This window comes from Geotrypetes seraphini, chromosome 13, assembly GCF_902459505.1.
Source record: "Geotrypetes seraphini chromosome 13, aGeoSer1.1, whole genome shotgun sequence".
Classification (NCBI taxonomy): Eukaryota; Metazoa; Chordata; class Amphibia; order Gymnophiona; family Dermophiidae; genus Geotrypetes; species Geotrypetes seraphini.
Window position 1 is genome coordinate 77,272,680 of NC_047096.1, and position 20,602 is coordinate 77,293,281.

Genomic DNA, 20,602 nt, shown 5'->3' on the forward strand with positions numbered 1-20,602 from the left:
ACAGTGCTCTTTAGCCACCGGTCCATGGTGCAATCAACGTGGCGTCTTCGGGCCGGCTCCCTGAGTGCTGCAGTGCACAAAGCCATGGGAAAAGGCTCCTATGTGTGTCCTGCGCCTGAACTGGAAGCCTTCTCTCTGACATCGCAACTTCCAGATGAGGTGTGGGACGCGCGCGAGGAGCCACTGCCCACAGCTTTGTGCACTCCAGCACTCAGGGAACTGGCCTGAAGACGCCATGTTAATCGCACCTTGTACCGGCCCGAAGATAACACTGGGGGACAGGCCAGAAGGCAAGGCACAGCATGGAGGGAGAGAGACAACAACGGTAGGGGGAATTCTTTTATTTATTTTTTTTTTAGTGATTGATTTGTCTGTACAGGATTTTATTTAGTGACTGATCTGTCTGTTTTATTTTTAATTAGTAATTGATTTGTTTCTTTTCCTCTGGGGTTGTTCTGCTTGAAGAGTTTTGCATCTTAGGGCTTGTTTGTGAATATTAGTATTTTTAGTTTTTGGTCCTGCATTTGCATTGGGTTATCTGTTTTCTGGTAGGAATGAATGTTGAAAAGCATACAGTGTGCTTTGTGTATTTTAATTTTGTGGTTAACCATTATGTGTTGTTAATACGATTATATTGTGTGTGTGTGTGTGTGTGTATATATATGAAAAATGGATGGAAAAATGGTGTTACAATTAGTACTATTATGGGGGCGGGGTCTGGGGCGGAGATTGGGGGAGATGGGCACGACTTAGCCCAGTGTTCTTCAACTGCCGGTCCGCAAAATAATTATTTTATTTCCACCAGTCCATAGGTGTCAAAAGGTTGAAGAACACTGCTCTAGAGGACAAGAGTATATTAGAATCATCCTTTGGCCTAGACACTGATCTTATATACTGTATATTCTCCTGTTTATCACTGTTTATTCAGGTTATCCGATATTCTCACACACTCATAGAAAAGGAGAAATGTTATACAAGAAGTATGAACAGTAAGTCTTATAATATAAATTCTTACACATAAAGCTCTAAGGTAAACTATTACAAACACACACATTTCTATGCAAGACAGGATAGTACTAACAAGAAACAGACAGGACATTTTGGGGGGAGTCTGTCCTCTTGGTTGGGCAACCCACTGCCTGAAACCAGATCAGGACAGAGTCCAATTTGCTTTCCCCAGAGCTCAGATTTTATAGGTATTCTGTTGCATATTCATTAGCTTGTATGACCTAGAGGTCAAGCAATAAACTTTGTTTTGTGCTTTTCATATCTTTCAAGTGTTTCTTTTTCAGCTGGAGCACATCATATCTTTTAGAAATAATAAGGTATGCATCAGCCTTTTTAATTGGATAATGGAAAATCATTGGCAAGGAAATATATAGTCAGGATAGCAGTAAAAGAAAATATTGTTCACATGTTGCTGACCAAATATTATTTGGAAGGCTAACGTTTAATTGGAAGACTATAATTGATTTTTGACTATTGCATCTCTCTATGGCCAGGTGTCTCCGTACTCTGTACATGATCTCACATCATGTAACTTCTTATCAAGAACCCCCCTCCTGAAGTACGGAACCAAAAAGACAAAATGATTTGAACCTATAAGCATAACATCTAGGACCAAATAGGCCTCATGCAATTATTTCTTATCAGAGAAAGAGAGAGTTCATGAGAAAAGAATGGAGGACCTAATTAATGCCAATATCAGATTTATAGAGTGAACTGCATAAGAAGGAAAAGTAGAAATAAATGCTTATGAATCTTATAAAGAGTTAGTTTGCATGAAGCCCATATAAAGTATTCTGTGCAATACATAAAACAGAATCAGATTATAAAAGCAGAAATATCATAGAACCAAGATTAGAAAAGTTAAATTCAAAAATGAGAACTTCTCACAGACTAATACAGTAATAGTATATTATCTGCAGAACACAGAGAAAGAAATGCTATGTGCCAGTAAGAGCCTGAAGTAATTGTTCATTATAAGTAAAATCTGAGAATCACAGAGAAAAGGTAGAAAAGCAGCTTCTTAGTGACTTCAAAGAAGGCCTGTTTGGTGCAGCATTCCTAGATAATCTCTTTTTCTGTCTTCTGTTCAACACTGCACAGCCAAAAACAAAAACGCTGTGGAGAAGATGTCCAAGATGCAGGCTTTATTGAAGATATAGTCATAAAATCCACATAATAAAATGTCTAGGACCCATAAGATGGGAACTATGGACACAACACGGTCTGTGTTTCGATGACCCTGTCTTCCTCAGGGGTCCAATCCTGCTCAAGAGCTCTGTGCATTAGAGCATTACTCTATCGGGCAGAGCTCTCGAGCAGGATTGGACCTCTGAGGAAGACAGGGTCTTCGAAACACGGACTGTGTTGGGCCCATAGTTCCCATCTTATGGGTCCTAGACATTTTATTATGTGGATTTTATGACTGTATCTTAAATAAAGCCTGCATCTTGGACATCTTCTCCACAGCGTTTTTGTGTTTGGTTGCTCTTTGATTCTGTGGAGTACCAGGGTCAATTTGTTTGTTTGTGTTCTGTTCAACACTGTCATCCTGCTTCTCAAAGCAAGCAAATATCCCAAACCCCTGTACTTAGCCCAAGTCAGAGGCAAACTATAGTCTTGACTGATATTTGACCTGTTTTTCAGTGTGCATTATAGAGGTTAAAACTAGAGATGTATGCATCTAAGAAAAAATTAAAGTGGTACATTTATTGCATTAATAGTACCAACATTACATCTCCTACAGTGGCCTAGTGGCTAGAGCTACTGCCGCAGCACCCTGAAGTTGTGAGTTCAATCTCAGTCTCCTGCTTGTGACTCTGGGAAAGTCACCTAGGGGAAAATTCTATAAACGGTACCCTTCCAGCACCTAAGTTAAGAGGGAAACACCATTTTAAACAGTGTTTAAGTAAAAATTCAAAGCACCTACCGTCGCCAGAAACGTGCCTCCAGGAGGTGCCTGCAGGCACCTGCCACTATAGGCATAGCTAATGACAACCAGCAGGGCTTATGGTAGGCTCAGGGAGAGGCCTGCGATGGGCCTGAGAGGGGGGAAGACTTGTATATAAACCAAGACCCTCATTTTGGGGCCATTTTTTGGCCCAAAAATCTAGATTCGTGTATGTAAGTATATTTTTTTAAAGCTCATTTCCCTGGATTAACAATAGCTCTACTAAGTCTATATGGCTAATAATAAATTTTTAATGGTAGTTTCCTCCAGGAACTTGTCCAAACCTGTTTTCAGTTCTATTATATTAATCATCTTGACCACACCTGGCCTACATTTCTGGCACCTATCTTTGCTGGAGCCATGATTCTCTAAATGGTGCCGTTGCATGATTGACATGTGATCAGCGGCTGCTTTTAATGTGTCCGTTGACAACAGCGTTGTTTAGAGAATCCAGCAGTTAATCCCTCCATTGCCCCGGGTACTACAGTTAAATTATGAGCCTGTAGGGACAGATAGGGAAAATACTTAAGTACCTGATTACTGTTCAATGTATTGTAACTGCTTTGGGTGAATCTCTTCATGAAAAGGTGGTAAATAAACATAGCAACCACTGTGGGAACTGGCATCAGCTATTTTGAGTAGTGAGACTGCATGGTGCAAGAACATATTTATTTATTTAATTGGTTTTCTAGCCCATTCTACCCAGAATGGTTTACAGAGGTACATATATCGTTTTTAGGACCATTAGACAATACATGGGGGCAATATAGTGGTTACTTGTGGTATTAGACAATACTTAAGAGTAGTCCAGGGCTTATATGTGGCCAGATCAGTTAATTTCTAGACAACATTTATCATCAAGTAATACCTGAGAGTGATAAAGTGGTTACATGAGGTCATAACAGTTAATTTCTAGGTAATAATTATTCTCAGACGACATCTTCTGAATCATCAAATGGTATCTTCTGACAGTTAAGTACGCAAGATCTGTAGTGGTGGTATTTAATTTATAGACTCAGTTGGTTAGTGAATAAGGCTGTTTTCACAGCTCTCCTAAATGATACGAGGTTGTCTTTGTCTCTGATGTGGTGAGGTAGCTGATTCCATAGCTTTGTCACTGAATAAGAGTAAGATCATTTGCAAGCGTAGGAGGATTGCTCTTGCCTTGGCTCACCACTGGACCAGCAGGGCTCAGGGAGAGGCCTGCGAAGGGCCTGAGAGGGGGGAAGACTTGTATATAAACCAAGGCCCTCATTTTGGGGCCATTTTTTGGCCCAAAAATCTAGATTCGTGTATGTAAGTATATTTTTTTTAAAGCTCATTTCCCTGGATTAACAATAGCTCTACTAAGTCTATGTGGCTAATAATAAATTTTTAATGGTAGTTTCCTCCAGGAACTTGTCCAAACCTGTTTTCAGTTCTATTATATTAATCATTTTGACCACACTCTCCAAAAACAGATTCCACAGCTTAGTTTTGCACTGTACATATGTATGCATGGGAAAAACAGAAAGGGATCTTAGTCGAAGAGGATTGGAGAGAGAGAGAAAATCATAGCAAGTGAGATCTATGATGACAAGGTAGGTAGATATAGATAAATAGACTGAACAGTTATTTTCTGCTAACAACTGTTCAATATTCAATCAATGGCAGTCCCTATCAGGTATTGGCACCAATGCTGAAAATCCAGGTATAGTGCAGTCAGTGACATTTATCCAGGTAAGAGCTTCTCCTACCCAGAGGAGTCCTGCTCAATATGTTCTGCTTGTATGTTTCTATGGAGTAAAAGGGTTAAAAAATGTGGCACAGACAGTATGAATAGCTGTAAAAGGATGATAATGCTATACTATTACTACTATTTACTATTTATAAAGCACTACCAGACACATGCAATGCTATACAGCTAACATGCAAGAGACGGTCCTTGCTCGAAAGAGCTTACAGTCTAATTAAAATGGACATATAGCTTCATTAGTGCTTGGTTTCCACTCAAGCTGGACCCCAAATGACCTAAAGTATCTCTGATGGTGTTGGTTAGAAAGACGTGAAAGTAACTTACATGGAGGATAGACTTTCTCGGGGAGAACTCCCTCTGCAAACAAAACTGCAGTCTTCTAAATCTGGCTCTTAGGAAAAAAGAAGAAAACTATTAATTTTTTCTAAATTTTTTATTTACTCTTCTGCATAATGTCTACTAAATAACAGCACAATGACTATTTCCAAAGTTATGTAAATGTTATTTTGGATATATACTCATCTATTAGTAGATGACGACAGAACAACTGGTTTGCTAATGTTGCCCTATATAGGATCCTGTGAATCCCTAATACAGTCAATATTTGTGTCTCCAGCAGATTATAAATTGACAGTCCTTGTGAGGTCAGAGGGACAAAAGAGAGGCAGATGATCTGCGATGATTCAGCGGTAGAACAGAGAAGACCAAATGAGTATATGGAGCAGATGGGGTAGGATCTGGTTGATTTTGTTACGCCTTCTGAGGATGTTAGGATTACAGGAGGACTTAGACTGGCTGGAAACTGGATTAGGTGCTCTAAGGTTTCAAAAAGCCAGCTGAGTCAGGTCCCTTACCGCCTTTTCTTGTCACTCAAGCTTACAGTCCTTAGTTGACCCTGTTCTCTCCCCTCTATTAAGAGGGAGCCAAGGTAGCCCATATCAGCATTTGGCTATATTGATGGATAAACTTTTGTTTTAAAAAAAGAGCAAGAGAGAAAGAGAGAAGAAGAAAATAGTGCTGAATGTAATAAGAGCTGTGGGAGGGGTCAATGCATTAGTTCTAGATGTAAGTAAGAGTGGAACATCTTAAAAGACTTGAGTCATGGCAAGGCAGGCTGAGCATGGGAAATGGTTTATTGTTTATTTAGTATTTACTATACTGCTCTTAATACAAAATATAGCAGAGCAATGTCAATTAAAATAAAGTAAAATTGGAAATTAAAGGTGGAAGAGAACACCAGATACATATACAGAAAAGGTCACTCAAGTGTCCAGTAGTAGTGGGTGGAAGCATTGCAGGGTTCAGGGGAGAACCTTTTCAGTAGTATCATTGTTGGGGAGGCTGTGCAAAGCAGTGGGATAGCTGGAGTGAGCATGGCCAAACAGGTGCCTAGGTCCAGAGGAGGTTCTTTTTGGCAATAACTGCTATCATTTTGACTGTGCCTAGTACAGTAAAGGATTGCATGGAGGGACCACTGATGCTTCTTCTTGTGTGGGCCCAGATTTCCTTGCAGTAGAACAATGATACGTTGGAGAATGGTCTTTCCTCTGAGTTTGTCTTCATGCACTAGATTTTTCTAATAGAAAAAGGGAATAGCACCTGGTTCCATGGTTAAGATTGTACCTCCTTGCTCCCAGTCCTTGAGAGATCCAGCAAGAGGCCCCCGAAAGGAACTAGAGAAAGACAGGGAAGAGACTGGTCTCTAGCCTCAACAGGTCTGGTGGATTCGCTGGGGGATCCTCCTAATGGCATAGTGGGGAGCAGAGAGGAGCTCCTAGAAGGAGAGAGGATGCAGTGGTGGTCTGAATCTTGAAGTGAGGTGAGTTGCCTTCTATGATCACACAGGCCCTTGTGGTAGAGAGTATCTTGGAAACTGATCTTCTGAAAGAGAGATCTTCTGAAGACCCTTTGCTGGAAAGGATTCAGAAGCCTCTGAACATTTTACCATCCATAGGGCAATCAAGGATATGATCTTGACTGAGTGGGAGATGCCTAATGTCAGTTTGAAAGCAAGTCTATGGCCAGGCTTTACGCCATTTAAAACAAATAGGAGGGAATATTTTTTCATTTAAAGAATAGTTAAGCTCTGGAACTCATTGCCAGATGATATGGTAACAGTAGTTAATATAGCCGAGTTTAAAAAAAGGTTTAGCAAGTTTCTGGAGGAAAAGTCCATAGTTTGCTATTGAGACAGACATGGGGAAGCTACTGCTTGCCCTGGAATTGGTAGCATGGAATGTTGCTGCTATTTGGGTTTTTCTGCCAGGTACTTGTGACCTGGATTGGCTACTTTGGACACAGGATACTGGGCTAGATGGACCATCGGTTTGAGCCAGTATGGATAATTTTATGTCATTGAGGAAAAAGGAGAAGCTGCATCTAAACAGGAAGACTGCCATTCCGGTACATGAAGGATCAGCCCTCCCAGACCTACAAGATTAGAAAATGGAGGAGTTGCTGAAGCAGCATTTGAGGTATCTGTGCTGGTCTTGAAAACAGCAGCTTGCAGCAATGATGTGGCAAGAGCCTGTCTGTGCTGTACTCAACAGCTTCCAGAGGTTCCTTTTGAGGAAGCCATGGAAGGATATTCGGAGGTAGCACACTAGGAAAAACTGCCTTCTTAGCCAATGTCTTATATGATTTAATTTGTGGTTTTGCGGAAAAAAAAAAAAATGGCTACAGTGATAATGGTGTATTGAATGTTGTGGCTCTAGAATTTGTTGCCAATGTGGCACTGGAGATATAGCTCAGTAAGCAAATCTTTGGGGGCACCTGAAAAAGATGATGAAGGATTTAGGGGAGTCCAAGCTTCCAAGGCTCCCTGAAGATAGGCTGAGAGGAGTGGGATACCTCTTATTTGTCCAGGGGATGTTTTTGAGACACCTGTAAGTATTGGTAATGCTACAGACATGTAGGTTCTTAGCCAGGGCAGCCGTCTTGAGGCATTTGGAGAGGCAATCAGAAAAGTGGGTCCAGGGGTCACAATGAGGTTTAGGAGGCACATGATTTGGTGGAGCTTTTGGAAGGGCACATGATATGGTATTACCAGAGATGGGCCAAGATCACTTCAGACCATTGGGCCCTGTAGGTGTTGCATTCCAAGTTCTTATAACACCTTTCTAACACTTTAGAGTCCCTGCCTTCAGTCTCCTAAAAAAAAAAAAAAAGAGGGGTCATCAGGAAAACTCTGGAAAATCTACTCCTGGAGGAGTGGAGGCTAGGAAGGTATTCAATTTATTTCGTAGTTTTCAAAAGGAAGGGTGCATTTGTCTCAATTTTGATTTAAAGTAGGCCAGCAAGGCCTTGCGGGTGCCCATTTTTGCTTGGAGATGTCATTTGTGTAACAGTGGGAATTCTAGACCTCTTTGGATCACACAGTGATATGGAGGTAAGCCTGTACCTGGCCAGGTCATTTTAGAAGTACTTGTGCTTTGTGGTCTGAGGGGATAATTTTCAATTCTGGGTTCCACATTTGTACTGGCTAGAGCCCCCAAGATTATTATCTAAGATTACAGCGGTCATGGTGGCTGTGCTTCAAAATGAAGGAGTTTTGGTGCACCTGGATCTGGACAATTGGCTGATTTGTGAAAAGTTCTATGAGGAGAGCAAGTTAGCAACAGCCAAAGTGATTGATATGCTGCAGGAGTTAGGTTGAGTGAGCAACTTCACTAATAGTGTTGCTTCCTTCCCAATTGCTGGAATGTCTGGGGACTCTCGTTGACACCATGTTGGCAAATGTGTACATGACAAGAGAAAAGAATTCTGAAATTACTCTCTCAGACCAAGAGATTGCTCAAGTTACACCTCTCTAGGGTGTAAAATGATCTTCAGGCTCTAGGGTTAGTGGCAGCAACCTTGAATCTAGAGCCTTTGGCTAGGGCCCACATGAGACCATTGCAGATATTGATTCTATCTTGGTGGTCAGCACAATGGCAGAACTATTGAGCGAGGTTCTCTCTTTGAGGAAAGATAACAATCAGCCTTTCCTAGTAGTTGAAGAGAATCTGTTGGCCAGAGTGGGTCATCATCAAAATGGATGCCAGTCTGAGTGGCTGAAGGACCCAGTGCTAGAGCAAGATGACTTAAGGTTACTGGAGGTGATGTTCAGTAAGTGCTTTGGGCCTTTCTTCCATTGATTTTAACAAGAGAGGTCGATTAAGCATCTAAGGCCTCCTCGATGCCTATTTCGCCGTAAGTGCTCCCCTCACTTGGAATGCTCTCCCCCCCCTTATATTAGAGAGGAAGCAAGTCTAGATAAATTTAAAGGAGCTCTTAAAGCTTTTTTATATAGAGACACCTTTGAACAATCCTCTACTTTCCTTTCTCTCCATTCCGTGCAGATAATCAACAGTTCCCTATCTGCCTTCTATCTCTCCATGAAGATGATGACACCAGGATCGAGATCTATTATCGTTACTATTATTATTATATAGATTTATTAATCACTTCTAGCAAAACCCCAATTTCTGTACTCTTCACCACAAGACATGCACATTTTCATTCACGTACCTGCCCGACTATTATCTGATTGATTCAGGAGTGGGTTGAAAGATGGCCCAGTGGTAAGAGGACTTCCAAAAATGTGAGATGATGGGATACTGAAATTTGGGCCTGCCAGAGAAAAGACCTGTGAACACAGAAAGGTAAAGTATTTTAAAAAATTACATAACATATAACATATAGTAACATAGTAGATGACGGCAGATAAAGACCCGAATGGTCCATCCAGTCTGCCCAACCTGATTCAATTTAAAAAATTTTTTTTTTTTTTTTTTTTCTTCTTAGCTATTTCTGGGCGAGAATCCAAAGCTTTACCCGGTACTGTGCTTGGGTTCCAACTGCCGAAATCTCTGTTAAGACTTACTCTAGCCCATCTACACCCTCCCAGCCATTGAAGCCCTCCCCTGCCCATCCTCCTCCAAACGGCCATAAACAGACACAGACCGTACAAGTCTGCCCAGTAACTGGTCTAGTTCAATCTTTAATATTATTTTCTGATTCAAAATCTTCTGTGTTCATCCCACGCTTCTTTGAACTCAGTCACAGTTTTACTCTCCACCACCTCTCCCGGGAGCGCATTCCAGGCATCCACTACCCTCTCCGTAAAGTAGAATTTCCTAACATTGCCCCTGAATCTACCACCCCTCAACCTCAAATTATGTCCTCTGGTTTTACCATTTTCCTTTCTCTGGAAAATATTTTGTTCTACGTTAATACCCTTTAAGTATTTGAACGTCTGAATCATATCTCCCCTGTCTCTCCTTTCCTCTAGGGTATACATATTCAGGCCTGTTAAGACTCTTAGGGCTGTTTTCCAAAATTACTTTTTCCCCATTCGGTGCATATAGAAAAACATTTTTATTCAGTAAGGCCTTAGAGCCAGATGTTCTAAGCATTTTTCTCAGTCATAAAATGGTGAGAACCTTTTATTGTATTTCATCCCTTGTGAGGAGCTATGCAGGCTTTCTCTCAATTTACTCTCAATATACAACCTGTAGCATCCATTTGCTATTTCTATACTGCATTACTTTCTACTTTCTTGAGTTCAATTTCTTAATCATTTCTTTTTGAAGAAATTCATCCAAGGCAATGTACTTTGAAAACAGTATGGGCATATGCATTAGGTGATGCAGGTCATTTTAGAAGCATGGTGATATAAATGGATTGCATAATGCTACTATTTATGTGTAGAAGCTCCGAGATACACAGATTCAAAAGGGATATATTTTGGGCAGGTCTAAAAGTTGTATGTGTGTTTCCCATTTTATAATAGTAATGTGACTATATATTTTTTAAAATTTCCATGTTGGCTTTTGCATCTACACTGAGGCAAGCATAAGTTTCAGCCAGGACTTGAGTAATTGAGGGAACAATCGTCCTTAGTCCCCTCCCCCTGTACATTATATAGCCTTTAAAGGAATGTGCCATTTAAGACTTCTCTCCTTTATTTGCTGCACTTACAGTATATGTATAGGACCTGATATTCAAAGCCATTTACCTGGATAATAGCAACCATGATCTGGATTAGGGGGTTCAGATGCCACAATCTGTGGATATTCACTGGCACTATCCAGATAGTGTTGCTGAATATGCTTACAGATATACTTGGTGACGTGAGGGCAGAGCTGGAAGCTAGTCCGAAAATGGTGATATTCAGACTGCTATCCAGTTTACTACCAAAACAACAGCTGCTGTTTAAAAAAAATGTTGACTGTAGAAGACAAGTATTGACCTGATAATTTTCTGGAATATACATGAAAGCAGCAGAAATCAGCAGTTATACATCTACTGTTGGGGGGGGGGGGGGCAATTCTATAACTGGATACCACATTAAGCATCTAGATGCAGTGTGCCGAGTGTGTAAAAGTTAATGGGCGCCAAATTCCATTAAAGAATATTAAGCTGGTATTTAAGCGTGCCTACATATGCCATGTCAATAGGCATAAATGCCCTCCTGAAGAAACTAAAACTAGAAAGAGATACTAGAAAGTTCAAGAAAGGGATAAAGACCATCCTCTTCATAGAATATTTTAGCCAATAAAACAACATAAAGCACACAGTTGGCTAGTCCCCCCCTCCCCCCAAAAAATCAGGAACTCAATAGGAAGAACACAAAAGGATATAAATAAACCAAGGACTAAAGCCCAGAAAACTAGACTCTGAGGAAGATAATACTTCAAAGATAAACAAACACGATACAGATACATGTATATAGACTATATTTAGTTGAATAGGACAAAATCCTTAGGAGGTGTGTAAATATAGTGTACTTAACTGCAATAGTAAAACTAATATTAGATGTGAATATACTGAACCTGAACCCAGACAAAACAAAATTCATCCTCCTCGAAAATAACAAAGTCCCAATCATAACCAATTTAAAAATTAACTCAATCAATTATCCCATTCAACCCACCCAAAAACTACTAGGAATGACGATAGACAGATGCTGCACCATGCAACCACAAATCAATAAAACAATACAGAAATCATTTGCAGTTATGAGAAACCTAAGACAAGTTCGAAAATTCTTCGATAGAATACAATTCCGGTTCTTAGTACAATCCCTAGTCCTAGGTCTTTTAGACCAATGGTTCCCAACCCTGTCCTGGAGGACCACCAGCCAGTCAGGTTTTCAGGATATCCCTAATGAATATGCATGGGGCAGATCTGCATGCCTGCCACCTCCATTATATGCAAATCTCTCCCATGCATATTCATTAGGGCTATCCTGAAAACCTGACTGGCTTGTGGTCCTCCAGGACAGGGTTGGGATTGGGAACCACTGTTTTAGACTATTGCAACATTCTCTACCTCCCCTGCCCAGCAACAATGATAAAACAACTACAAACAATCCAAAACACAGCACTGAGACTTATCTATTCATTGAGGAAACACGACCACATCACAGAGGCATACCTCAATTCACATTGGCTTCCAATTCCGGCAGGAATACTATTCAAATTCTACTGTCTACTATTTAAAACCATAAACGGTGACAGCCCAACCTACCTGAACAACCGCCTCATCCAAACTACATCAACTAGACATAGGAAAACCCACACTCCATTCACACACCCTCCAATCAAAGAAGTCAAATGGAAAAAATTATATGATGGCCTCCTAGCCACACAAGTAGCAAAACTCGACAACCAAATCTCCAGTCTACTAATTGTGACCCCCAGACTACAAAACATTCAGAAAAGAAATACTCTACTTTTCAAGAAATTCATGCAAACAACTTAATATCACTTGCTCCTTCCCACTTCCCAATACCTTCCCGATTCCCCAAAGCAACCTCATCTACTATTTATCTCGTCTAGAAATTACCAGATATCTTCTTCTTGTAATACGTTTTTTGTAATTCTTTTGTAATCCGCCTTGAATCGCAAGGCAATGGCGGACTAGAAATCTCTAATGTAATGTAATGTAATATAGATAGGACGATTGATTTGGTATGAACATATACATGTAAGTAGGACGATCGATGTGCTGGTAACATAATTAGGATGATTGATTATACCGGTCTTAATAACTCTGTATTGTAACACTGCTACAGAAGCCCCTGTAACTCTGTATAGAGCCCATGTATTGTAACACCTCTACAGAAGCTCATGCAAACCACTCTGAATTGACTCCCCAGTCATTAGTAGCGGTATAGGACACAATAAATGCACATGCCTAAATGAGGCATTTTAGAATGCAATTAACAGTATTATGTAAGTTGGTCCTTCCCATGCTCCTTCTCTGCTTGCATTTATGTACTAAGTAAGTTGTACACATCATTTATACAATAGCGCTGAGAATGCACATAGCAATTACAAGTATAAGTATAACTTACTCTCATAAGTTCAGTATTCTATAATTTTAACATGCGCGCTGTACTTGAATGGTGCTAAAGTTATAGAATGAGGAGGCTAATTGCTAGTGTTCACACAGAGTATAAAAACTGCTGAATGATGCTGTTCTTTCTGTGAATGTCTAGTTTTATAGAATGGTTATTTCTGCTACATGGATCTCAGAGAATAACACCACCAAATCCTGGACTGAATATGCATAAAAGTATAAAAACAGAATAGACTGTTGATATATATATATATTTTTGTATTGGATCTCTGAAGTTTTTAGTTTTCAGTCTATCTTTTTTCTATTCGTAATGCTTCTTACCTGTGTGGTAGAGACTGAGGAAGAAGAGGCAGGAATGGTGCTAGTAAAAGAAGATCTGTTTAGTGGTAGAAGAGGTGAAGAACCTTGGTGTGAGAGGACACTAGATGAGAGTGGAGTACTGCATGCTGCCCTCAGTACCCCACCTGCATGGGATATAGGATCCTTATTACTTGTATAGATCCCTGTGTAAAAACAGAAAGGCATACTATATAGTACAATAGTTAAAACACACTGTATAAATCTGAAAACTGTTTAGTAACAATTTTGTTTTATTGGTAACTAGAACAATCCAGTACAACTTTGCATCCAATAATACAAATTGGTTATCCAGTTTTAAAGCATAACGAGAGAACAGCAAAACTGTAAGCTTCTGAGCATATCATCTTAAGGCAAGAAACCATCTGAAGAATAGCAATGATAGAATACAGACAAGCAGAATTATACAATAAATCATGCTGAAACAAAATACTCAGTAGAATCCTATTGGAAGCACAAAAGTTGTGTCCAATAGCTGCCGTGTACCAACAAAGCAGCCAAGAGCAGCTCTCTATAAGTCAACATGTCCCATACCCCAAATGAATGAAAGAAAAAAAATGTGTATATCTATATATATATATATGCAAGAATAAAATAAATTAACCCCCCCCACTATGATATAGACCTATAATATATATAAAAATTAGGAGTGGAGCCAAAGCACGCAGTTATTCCCCACCACTTCAGGATACAACAGGGGTATCAAAATCACCAATCTGATTTAAAACATGGCCTCTAACTCTGGGATTTGAAGATGAACATAGGGCTCCCAAATGGAGAGAAATCTTTTTTGACACTTAAATGTAAGAACTAAATCTCGTAACTCCATCATCAGGAGCTCACGTAACCTATTACGCCAATGCCAAAATGATGGTACTGAACTCTGTGATCAGTACTGAACATAGTAACACAGTAAATGACGGCAGATAAAGACCTGAACCAGTCTGCCCATAAGTTATAGCCATTAAAAAATACATGATTAGATTAACTTGTCTCTTCTTTGATATTTCTGGGCCGTAGTCTGTAAAGTCTGGTATTGTCCTAGGTTCCAAATGTTGAAGTTGCCATCCAAGCTCACTCCAGCCTATCCAAACATCCTGTTGTTTTCAGGATATCTACCGTAAAGTCTGGCCAGTAACACCCTCATGTTCCATATTAGTGGAGTTCACATTGATGCCCACCCGAGCCCATCCTACACCGGATCACCATAGTCCAATACTGACCTTAGTTCTTTAATTTACATCCTTCATTATCTAATTAGAGATTCTCTATTTTTATCCCACACTTTTTTTGAATTCCATTACTGTTTTCCTCTCCACCACTTCCCTCAGGTTGGCATTCCAGGCATCTACCACCCTCTCTGTGAAGAAGAATTTCCTAACATTGCTCCTAAATCTTCTTCCCTGTAGCCTCAAATTATGTCCTCTAGTTTTACCATTTTTTCTTCTCTGGAAAAAATGCCTTTCAAGTATTTAAACAACTGTATCATATCTCTCCTGTCCCTCTTCTCCTCCAGAGAATACATATTTAGGTCTTCCAGTCTCTTCTCATACTTCTTTTTGTTCAAACCTCTTGCCATTTTCATCGCATTCCTCTGGACCGCTTCAAGTCTTTTTATATCCTTTGCCAGATACAGCCTCCAAAACTGAACACAATATTCCAAGTGCGGCTTCACCAATGACCTATACAGGGGCATCAACACCTCCCTTCTTCTGCTGGTTATTCCTCTTTCTATACAGCCTAACATCCTTCTGGCTACAGCCACCACCTATCACACTATTTAGATGCCTTTAAATCCTCAGACACAATCACCCCAAAGTCCCTCTCTTCATCTGTGCTTATCAGCCTCTCACCTCCCAGCACATATGGTTCCCTTGGATTTCTACCCCCAAATGTATCTCTCTGTACTTCTTTGCATTGAATTTTAGTTGCCAGATGCTAGACCATTCTTATAACTTTTGCAGATCCTTTTTCATGGTTTCCATTTTCTCTGGGGTGTCCACTCTGTTACAAATCTTCTCTTTTCAAAACAATCCATATCGCTTCTTCCTTTCCCCAGGCCCCCTGCATTTCAGTCGCTTGGATATCTGTCTTTACATAGAAAGCTACTCCTCCACCTTTTCAACCATCTCTGTCCTTCCTAAAAAGATTATAGCTCGGTATGTTGAAGTCCCATCCATGAGAATCAGTGAACCATGTCTCTGATAGCAACGATATCAAGTTTCAAGTTTATTTAAAAATTTTTTAAACCGCTTAATCAAATTTCTAAGCGGTGTACAGTATCAGTAAAAGAAAACATTTTTAAAAGAGACAAAACATGTAAGAGTTAAAATATTAAACAAGACAATGTTATTTTAGTAGACGTTAACAAAGGACAAATAAACTAACTGCACACAGTTGGGAAAAAGGGAATGAACTACAATGTTTAATAAAGCACACTTAAGGATAAGAATAATAGGTAGGGAAAGGAAGTGTAGTTGATTTGGTCCTGAAAAGGACATTTTTATCCAAAAGCATCCTCAAATAAAAAAGTTTTGAGTTTTGCTTTAAATTGCTTTATTGAAGTTTCCGATTGCAAAAGGTAAGGCAATGAGTTCCATAGAGTAGGCACAGTAACGACAAAGTTATTAGATCTCAATGTGTTAATTAATTTTAAGGATGGCACGACAAGGAGATTTTGTGACGTTGATACAATAGATTTGGAAGGGTAATAGAGAGTAAGGAGTCTTGTCAATAAACTCTGGTTGACTGTATAAACGAGTAGTGAAGGTTAGTAGTAGAATTTTATAACTAATTCGATGTTTAACTGGTAACCAGTGGGCATCGATTAAGAGGGGGGAAACATGATCGTATTTCTTTGCGCCATAAATGATCTTGATAGCAGTATTTTGTACTATCTGCAGAAGTCTTATTTCTTTTTTAGTAGCGCCCTTATAAAGGGCATTACAATAATCTATACAGGAAATTACTAATAAATGGATTAGTGTATTCAGAGATGATAGGTCTAACAGTTTGGATAGAGAACGTATCATCCAAGTCTGTGTCTAACATCAGGGCTTGCAGATCCTGATTTTTGTTGCTTGGACTGTGAGCGTTTGTGGTCATTGCTTTCCAGCGACTATTCCGCAGCAAACTCATATTTTGTATAGTTTTTAATTTCAGGTCATTTCCTGTTGCATTGCTAGGAAGTGAATTGCTAATGTTGTTTTCATTGTTATCTTTATCATCATCAAATCTTGTCTTTTGCTGGGGGTGGCCACCGGAAGTAACCTCCATACATATGCCACCCCTACCTTCTAGTTTAAATGCCTAGAAACATTGCCTGAATTTCTCAGCTAGGATTCTTTTTTCCTGCAATGGTAAGGTGCAGCCCATCATTACAATATAGTTTCTTGTTGAAGTATGCATTTTTTCCCCACAATACATGCCTTTGCGATCCAAATCCTAGGCCCCTTACCTCTAATTCCCAAGAGTACTAATTGTCCCAATAAGATCCCTCCAGGATTGAATGCTATATCCTGTCCCAGCATATGTTCTAAAAATCGAACCAGCGACCACCAAAAGGCTGCAATATATGTGCATCCCCAAAAGGCATGATAAACAGAATTAGAAGCAGTGTGACATTTTAGACATAAGGCTGACTCAATTCTTCCCATATGAAACGGTCTGAGAGACTTAAGCCCTATAAAGGAGTCTGTACTGATACTCTGTCAATTCTGCAGAACCCACCCAATATGGTATGGATCGCAGTAGGTCAAGAAAATCTTTAGTCTCTACTAGTGCTGCCAGATTCAGGGAAAAAATTTTGATTCGATTCAGCCTACTGAATCGATTTTTTTTTAATTCGATTCGATTTTCCTGCCCAATTGGATGTTTTTTTCAAACATCCTGGTGGATTTATTTTATAGCCTCTTCACCCCCTTTGCCTTCTCCTAACCACACCGGCGCTATGGTATAAACAAAATAAAGAAACAACCAAAAAAGACTTTTCCTCTCTCTGTTAAATCCTAGCTCACGTTTGTGGTCTAACAACAGCTTTGGCAGCATACACGTTTCAAATCTGACATATTGTAATCACAAAACAAAAATAAAATTATTTTTCTACCTTTTGTTGTCTGGTCATTGTTCAAATCTTGTTGGTCCCAGGCTCTGGTTGTCTTCTGATAGCTTGCTTGCCAGGGTCTCCTTCTTTCTTCTTTCTCCATGCTAACCATCCATCTGCTATCTCTGTCCTCCCCTTCCGTTTCCCTTCTCTCCCCTGAAGGTCTGGCATCTTTCCTTTTTTTCATCTCCATCTACAGATCCACCTTTTCTCAACTATCTTTTCATCCAGCATCTCTCCCTTTCTGTAACTTTCATCCCTAAATCCCATTGTCCACCATCTCTCTCCCTCTCCTCTGTTTTTAGACCCCTTATTTCTTCCCCCCCAAAGTCCGGCATATGCACATCTCTTTGAACCTCCCTTCCCTCCCTCCCTCCCTCTGTGTACTTCTACACCAGGGCCCCCTCCCCTGAATGTCTGCACCCCCCTGAAGGCCTGCGTATTCAATTTACCTAATTTCAGCAGCCTGCCCTGCAGAAGATCACTGGCTCTAGCGATCTTTGCAAGCTGCCATACATCGTCCGAGTTGTCTTCTCTCTGCCGCAATCCCGCCCCTCCTCTGACATCAGAGAAGGGGCGGGACTGTGGCAGAGAGAAGACAACTTGGACGACGTATGGCAGCTTGCAAAGATCGCTAGAGCCAGCGATCTTCTGCAGGGCAGGCTGCTGAAATTAGGTAAATTAATGCAGGGAAGCCACTTCCCGACTGACCCTCCCCACTCGCCCTCTAAAGCAGGAGCGGCAGGCCAGCAAGAGGCAGCGCTGCCACTCCTGCTTTAGGGGCAAGGGGGGAGGTTCGGTCAACGAATCGTAGGCCGATTTTTTGTCGTGATAAATCGATTCGAATCGTGAATCAGGCAGCCCAATTCTCAGCTTCCCCAGCCTGATTCTAATTTTCCCCAGCCCCCCTGCCCGATTCTCAGCTTCCCCAGCCCCCTGCTCGATTCTCAGCTTCCCCAGCCCCCTGCCCGATTCTCAGCTTCCATCCCCAGCCCCCAAGACTCACCAGCCCCTCGGCCGATTCCCAGCTTCCATCCCCAGCCCCCAAGACTCACCAGCCCCCTGCTGATTCTCAGCCCTCAGCCCCCCTGCCGATTCTCAGCCCTCAGCCCCCCCGTTGACTCTCAGCCCCCCTGCCAATTCTCAGCCCTCCTGCCGCTGATTCTCAACCCCCTCCTGATTCTCAGCACCCCCCCTCCGCCGATTCTCAGCCATCCTGCCGGTTACCCTTTGCTTCCCAGGTCTGCTCGCTCCCCCCTCGACGCTCCCACGTCCTTTCGTTTCTTCTGATGTAACTTCTGGTTTCGCAAAACCGGAAGTTACATTAGATTGGAACGAGTCCGGCGGCCGGTGGTGAAAAAAAGAATTAACTTGAATCGGGGCTGAATCGGTGAGTCCAGTTTTTTACCAAAACAAACCGATTCGAATAGATTCACCTGATTTGAATCGGTGAACCGATTCGAATCGTGAATCGGGCAGCACTAGTCTCTACTACAGAAGCCATATCTGCATTCCATTTGTGTGCTATCTCCAAAAGATCATTCAAAGACAAGCCCAGTAATAGTTTTTTTTATGAAGAAAGGAAATTGAAGGTGGATCACCTGTTGGAATCTCAAAAAGAGCCTGCAGTGTACTGTCCACCTCCAAGCTCAATGTAGAGGTAGGTAATGACTTTACATAATGATGTAACTACCTATATGCAAATCTATCTACTAAAGTCAATAAGGGTCCGTGCAACATCTCCAAGGACTTTAAACCACCCTCTGTCATTAAAACATAAGTAGGGTTAATCTGTGGGTTCTCCATACTAGGAAGCACGGATTCTCCATACTAGGTGTGAACCCCCTATTCCCTTCCAAAGGCAACAAGCAAGTTGCCTCCTTTTTTGTCAAAGATGAAGACTGATTATTTTTTATCTTCTGGTTGAAAGTAAGAATTTGCACAATATGGTATGGTTTAATGCCCTGACACCAGACTCCACAGAGTGTTTGGTTGGCCTTGCAGTATAAAAATATACATTATTGTTACTAACGTAGGATAATTAAATTTCCCCACTAAAAAAAATGGTATTTGCCAAAAAGAGGCTAATTAAGAAGCTTATGCTAAAATTAAATGTAAGATCCGAGTCATGCATAGAAGAGGAGCCCTCCTTTAGGTTTTTTAACCAAGCGAGAGATGTGTAGCATCTTCAGATCAGAAATAAACACAGCCACCACACCATTTCACTCAAGTGTAACACATTTAATCACACACCTCTGACATATTCTCAAACACATCTTCCTCATCTGCCATGATGAAATGTATGAAGTTCTTCCTCTTACCCAACAATAAAGACTAAGGCAGTCCAGAAACGTCAATGTATAAGCTTCACAAGTCAGCACAACACTGCCATGTCCACTTCTTGAAAGAAAAACAGATGCAGTCTCATTAATTTTCAATCAGCCCTTATATAATCCACATTCTCACTTGAAAGACGCTCCCTTTGAGATGTTGTTCCAAAGCATTGCTTGCTGGGGGTATTCTCTTCATGCCCCTGGTCTTGTGACAGCAGATCTTCATTCTCTGGATGAAAGAGATCAGACTCCACAGGTGACCCTTGAGGGGAAAAGAATTCTGGCCTAGTGCCTAACCCTCAGTAAGCCTGATTCTCAGAGAGAGTTGTAGAGACTCAGCATTAAAGAGAATTTTCCTAGCAACCTGTGAACTGCATTTATAATTTGCATATATTTGCTTGAGGAGAGAGCTGTTGACTAAAAGGCTTTTTTGGATCTGTTTAGGACCTTTTGAGACTTTGGGGGAATAGTAAGTGGGAGAGAGGCCTGGAAAACTGTTAAGTCAGGCCAAGTACGTTATACATTATGGGGGGTGTGAATCCTCTCACCCTAACTCAGTGGTCTCAAACTCAAACCCTTTGCAGGGCCACATTTTGGATTTGTAGGTACTTGGAGGGCCTCAGAAAAAAATAGTTAATATCTTATTAAAGAAATGACATTTTTGCATGAGGTAAAACTCTATAGTTTATAAATCTTTCCTTTTGGCAAAGTCTTAATAATAATATTGTCATTTATAGCTAAAGAGACATATGATTAAGACTCTGATTTATTTT

General features: G+C 40.7%; 1 protein-coding gene across 4 annotated transcripts in view; it reads right to left on the minus strand.

Moving 5' to 3' along the window:
- The window catches only part of MLLT6 (MLLT6, PHD finger containing), a 240,675-nt gene that overhangs the window by 65,973 nt on the left and 154,100 nt on the right, over positions 1 to 20,602 (minus strand). For all 4 annotated transcript variants that reach the window (XM_033918301.1, XM_033918300.1, XM_033918303.1 and 1 more), the window contains 3 exons: positions 13,359 to 13,540; positions 9,201 to 9,318; positions 5,016 to 5,082 (listed from right to left, as the gene is read on the minus strand). In XM_033918301.1, the coding sequence (XP_033774192.1) occupies positions 5,016 to 5,082; positions 9,201 to 9,318; positions 13,359 to 13,540 (367 nt within the window). The remainder of the gene's footprint in view (positions 1 to 5,015; positions 5,083 to 9,200; positions 9,319 to 13,358; positions 13,541 to 20,602) is intronic.